General features: G+C 49.4%; 1 protein-coding gene across 1 annotated transcript in view; it reads left to right on the top strand.

Annotated features, from left to right (window-relative positions):
• Positions 1–537: 537 nt before the first annotated feature.
• The window catches only part of MAPK4 (mitogen-activated protein kinase 4), a 61,957-nt gene continuing 56,714 nt past the window's right edge, over positions 538–5,780 (top strand). Inside the window, 1 exon segment of the mRNA XM_023733933.1 lies at positions 538–1,083. Coding sequence (XP_023589701.1) covers positions 538–1,083 — 546 coding nt within the window.

A 5,780-nucleotide genomic window follows, 5' to 3' on the forward strand; every position in this document is an offset into this window, starting at 1 on the left:
CAGGAGGGACTGCCAGGCAGCTGGAGGCTGTGGAACAACCAAGCTTTGGATCATCTTAAGGTAAAGGGACACAGTTCAGCAAACAGGTCCTGCAGTTCAGCCAGAAGGAACCTCTTTTAACAGAGGATTGAAAGGGGAGAGTTTCTGCATCTTTTACTTTGAGTTCCATTATAGGAAAGTTTATGTTCACCTGAATAATGATACTTACTTTTCCTCTGAAGGTGCTCTATTTGAAAGAAGCATGAGCCTCTTTCCAAGCTTTAAGGAACATTCAGGATATGTGGGAGGTGGCGAGTAGCCATGCCAATGCAGGTTGAGGAAACAGTCTGAGCCTCCATCTTCTGTAGCTCAGCGAGCATGGACATATGCCCTTCTTGTCCCCAGAGAGCTGGTGGCAGTGACATCACCAGGAGGAACAGCATCCCTCCACTTTGGGACTTGACAGAATGAGGTGTGCTGGGCAGGCTACCAGCTGGGACCTGGCCTTTCCTAACTGCCTCTTCACTGCATGGGCAGCCCCAGACCACTGAGCCAACAATGGCCGAGAAGGGCGACTGTATCGCCAGCGTCTATGGGTATGACCTTGCTGGGCGCTTCGTTGACTTCCAACCCCTGGGCTTTGGCGTCAATGGGCTAGTGCTGTCAGCTGTGGACAGCAGGACCTGCCGGAAGGTGGCCGTGAAGAAGATCACCCTGAGTGATGCCCGCAGCATGAAGCACGCACTCCGGGAGATCAAGATAATCCGGCGCCTGGATCACGACAACATTGTAAAGGTGCATGAGGTGCTGGGGCCCAAGGGTGCTGACCTGCAGGGCGAGCTGTTCAAGTTCAGCGTGGCCTACATCGTCCAGGAGTACATGGAGACGGACCTGGCACGCCTGCTGGAGCAGGGCACGCTGACAGAGGAGCACGCAAAGCTGTTCATGTACCAGCTGCTGCGAGGGCTCAAGTACATCCACTCCGCCAACGTGCTGCACAGGGACCTAAAGCCCGCCAACATCTTCATCAGCACTGAGGATCTCGTGCTCAAGATTGGGGATTTCGGCTTGGCAAGGATCGTCGACCAGCATTATTCGCACAAGGTAGGTCTGGCTGGAGTGGCTCACGCAGGTGGTCCATGGAATCCTTAAGCTCCACAGTGTTCCAGAGCGTATTCCTTGCTCCATGGGCATCGAGGTCAGTATTTAGGGGAGGCTGGAGGGTGGTGGAAAGATCACTGGCCTGAAAAATTGTTGGTGGGGGGAATCTGGTCTTAGTCTTGGCTCTGCCACATGGACGTGATCAATAATGCTGGGCTGTATAAGCAGGGGGTTGGACTAGCTGATTTCTAAGATTTCTTCCAGCTCTAAGCTCTGTGGCTTTAAAATTGAGCAGCTGGGGAATTTGCCCCTACCATCTTCTTATCTCTCTCTGTCTTTTTAACTCTCTGCTGTCCTCCTAAACATCTCATCTCCCTGCTCTCTGCTCAGGACTCTCCTGTGAGGCTTCCCATCGTCTGGAACAGAGCCTCATGCCCTCTCTGGTCCCTCTCACCTCCTCCTGTCATCAAAGCTTATCCATTCTGTGTCTCATTCTCTCAGTCACTGGACAGTGGGCATGATAGTTAACCTGATAAATAGTCCCCACTGTACCTTTTCTAGCTAATGGCTGAGCTCTCTCAGGTCCCGTGATGCCCTGACCCCTCAATGTGACACTAAAGCTACAGGTGGCAGGTTGGTACTCCTGAGACCTCACATGGGTGGCTGAAGGCTCCACCAGCCACAGACATCAGAGCTGACCAGGGCACGCAGGTGCAGGCACTGACATTTACTCTCGAGGCCCCATACTTCTTCTCACCTGATCCACTGTTCCCTTCAGGACCTGGGGGCCCTCAAAGGTTCTATTCCTTCCCTTCCAAGTCCCTGCCCCGAGCTGACACCTCGCAACAGGGCTAGGGGTGTGTGATTTCCAGACTCCTGCCAAGACTTTTGTATCATGAATTTTTTTTATTAAAATAGAAAGATCCTGTAGGGAATAGGCATACTGTAAACTGTTATTGGCCAAGTGGCTGGAGCAGGTCATGAAAGGGAAGGGTAGATCTGACCTTGAATGTTCCCTCCGGGGCCCCACTCTGCTGTCCCTTGTCACCATATTTGCTGTTGGCTGGAAGGTCACAGGTGCATAGAAAGGCACTCATCTGTCTGGACAGGCATCTAGGGGAGGAAGAGGCAGGGCTCCATGGCCTGGAACTCGGGCCCCCCAAATCAGCCTAGCTGTCTGTGACTCCTTGTGCCACAAGTTACTTAGCTGCCTTCACCATGAGTTTGCCCTCTGCCCCTCCTCCTGCAGCCAGGCCATCTGTCAAAACTGACAGCTGACTCTGTAAGCGGGAATGTCCATGGTGAAAAAACAGTGCCTCTGGGTCTCCCTGATGCCCTGTACAGCTTTTACCTTCTCTCCCTTCCAAGGAGCAATGACTCTAAGCAATCAAACCAAAGGTTTTAAACCCAAATCAGTTCCTATTTGGTAGAAGGACCAGGAATCCATGACACTATTATTTCTGGGATGCACAAAACCCTCTTCTGAGTTGGAATTAAATAAGAGTACATTTGGGAATAATAATAGGATTTCCACTGTGAGTTGGTCAAAGGGGTGACTTACATGAAGTATTACAGGGAAAGTGCTTAGAAAAGCATGTAGTAGGCCTTTGGTAAAGTCAACAAAGATGATTTGTTGGGGCAAAGATTGGTTGTAGTAATAATACTTAGGAGGTGGCACAGTGTAAGGAGGCGACCATGTATGAGGAGTCAGAGGTCTGGGCTCCCTCTGATGGTGCTAGCTTGGGACGAGGCCAGTTGCTCATGGTCTGGGAGCCTCAGTTTCCTCATCTTTGACAGGAACAGTAATATATGCCCTGTCTGGCCCACTGGCTTGTGGTTAGAATCAAAATGGACCATGATCTGACTGAGACTGGAGGAACCCCAGAAAGCATGGCCCCCAGACTGTCAACCCAGAACTAAAACCATTCCTGAGGCCAACTCTTCAGACAAAGATTAGACTGGACTGTGGGACATAAAATGATACTCGTGAATAGTGTGCTTCTTAGCTCAAGTAGATACATGAGACTAAATGGGCAGCTCTTGTCCGGAGGTGAGATGAGAAGCAGAGAGGGTCAGGAGCTGGTTGAATGGACACGGGAAATCTGGGGTGGAAAGGAGGAGTGTGCTGTCACAGTATAGGGAGAGCAACTAGGGTCATATAACAATGTGTGTATAAATTTTTGTATGAGATACTAACTTGAATTGTAAACTTTAACTTAAAGTACAACAATAAAGTTTAAAAAAAAAAAAGGGACCATGAACGTGCAATCCCTTGGAAGGCAATAAGGATCGCATCCATTCGCCTAGGGAGTGCTTGCTGAGTCGACCTCACGCCAGGCCAGTGCTGGGAGCCGTGGGGGAACACTGAGGCTCCCAGGACCCTACGTGGCCTGGCCGTGCTTGTGACTGTCAGCCTGTTACTCAGGGTGGGAAGCCACTTCTCCGGTCGGGCCTTGCAACTTCATGATGCAGAAGCACTTGGATGTTCTGGCTTACTCCCTTCAATTACACTGGCCGTGGGAGGTTAAAAAAAAAATTGGAGCCAGGTAGGAGCCAGTAGGTGTTCCTGCCATCCCTGTGCCTCTGTGCTTGGCAGGTGCTGCACGCCCTCACCCTGCTCCCTCCCTCATAGACTCTGCTTTTAGCTTCCCCGAGTGAAAAGGCTTTATATTTGGTGCTTTTATTTATCCGATGTGCATTTAAGTCAGTTAATCCTCATGATGCTGTAAGACACTTACAGCAAATAGTCCATTTTAAAGCTGAGAAAAAAGGGCTTTCTCAAGCCTGCACGGCTGACCATGGCCGTGGGGCACTAGAACTTGACCTTTCTCGCATCTTGATGAAGAGTCTTCCCGTGCTCCTTCTCCTCAGGAAGTCTTGTGGGATCCCCTACTTGGAATTAATCTTTTCGTCCTCTCAATTGCCATGTCACCTTTCCCCCTGTCCCGTCACCTGTATCTTCTAACACTGATGATTGTCTGCTCAGTTTTCTGGGTGTCTGTGCTGTGTCACTTGTACTCTCCAGACTGACAGTCCTTTTGGCTCCTTGAGCGCAGTCTCTTATTCATCTTGGTTTCCCCTGTGCCTGAGACATGGCCCTCAGTTTACTTTGCTGACTGTGTTGAACAGAAGCATCCTTGGGTAGTACAGATGGTTAAGTGCTTGACTACTAGCCGAAAGGTTGGCGGTTTGAACCCACCGCAGGCCTGGTGATCTGCTTTCCAAAGATCACAGCCCTGAAGACCCTATGGAGCCGTTTACTTGCACACATGGGGTTGCCATGAGTTGCAATTGGCTCAATGGCAACTAACAACAATAGCAAATATTTAACAGTTGTAAGACTAGTCATTTATTGGCAACTTACAGATGGGAAGCTAGTTGGGTACATTGATTCCATGTGATTAGAAGGCTTTGACTCCTTCCAGCCATTGGAATAGTGGGTCAGATGTGTGCTTAGAGGATAATGTGTACATGTGAACTGCTCCAACCTGACCCCATCTGAAGTTTTATGGATCCTGGATTCCTCTTTGTCTTAGTTATCTACTGCTGCTATAACAGAAATACCACAAGTGGATGGCTTTAACAAACAGAAGTTTATTTTCTCACGGTTTAGGAGGCTAGAAACCCAAACTCAGGGCACCAGCTCCAAGGGAAAGCTTCCTCTCTCTGTCAGCTCTGGGGGAAGGTCCTTGTCATCAATCTTCCCTTGGTCTAGGATCTTCTCAGTGCAGAACCCCAGGTCCAAAGAATGTGCTCCACTCCTGACTCTTCTTGCTTGGTAGTAATGAGGTCCCTCTCCTCTCTGCTTGATTCTCTCTTTTATATCTCAAAAGAGATTGACTCGAGATACAACCTAATCCTGTAGATTGAGTCCTGCCTCATTAACATAACTGCCTCTAATCCTGCCTCATTAACATCATTGTTGTTATTGTTAGGTGCTGTTGAGTTGGTTCCGATTCATAGGGACCCTATAGGACAGAGTAGAACTGCCCCCATAGGATTTCTAAGGAGTGGCTGGTGGATTTGAATTGCCGACCCTTCGGTTAGCAGCTGAGTTCTTAACCACTATGCCACCAGGGCTCCATAGACATCATAGAGGTTAGGATTTACAACACATAGGATAATCACATCAGCTTACGAAATGGTGGACAACCACAGAATACTGGGAATCATGGCCTAGCCAAGTTGGCACACATTTTGAGGGGACACAATTCAATCCATAATACCTTTGAGGAAGACTATGTTCACCTGGGCCACAGCTGGCACCTTTGTGTGGGTTAAAAAACAGGCACTCCTTTTTTCAGCCCATGCCACCCAGTGCCAGGGACAGTCTTAGCAATCCAACAGGGACTGGATTCCACTGTGTGGCCAAGCACACCCACTCAGCTGTATGCCGCAGCCTGGCTCTCGCTGTCTGGTTGGGACTTTCTCAAGGTGGACAGTGAGTCTCCTTTGCTTCCACGTCCTCTTGTCGAACAGAGGGCCTGGCACAAGTAGTAGCCCATTATGTTTGTCGAGTGAAGGAGACGTCGAAGGAAATGGCCTTCTCTAACAAGCACCAAGCAGCAGTGGGGCTTTGTCTCAGTCATCTAGTGCTGCTCTAACGGAAATACCACAAGTGGATGGCTTTAACAAAGAGAAGTTTATTTCTTCACAGTCCAGTAGGCTACAAGTCCAAATTCAGGGCATCAGCTCCAGGA

This window comes from Trichechus manatus, unplaced genomic scaffold, assembly GCF_000243295.1.
Source record: "Trichechus manatus latirostris isolate Lorelei unplaced genomic scaffold, TriManLat1.0 scaffold00063, whole genome shotgun sequence".
Lineage (NCBI taxonomy): Eukaryota > Metazoa > Chordata > Mammalia > Sirenia > Trichechidae > Trichechus > Trichechus manatus.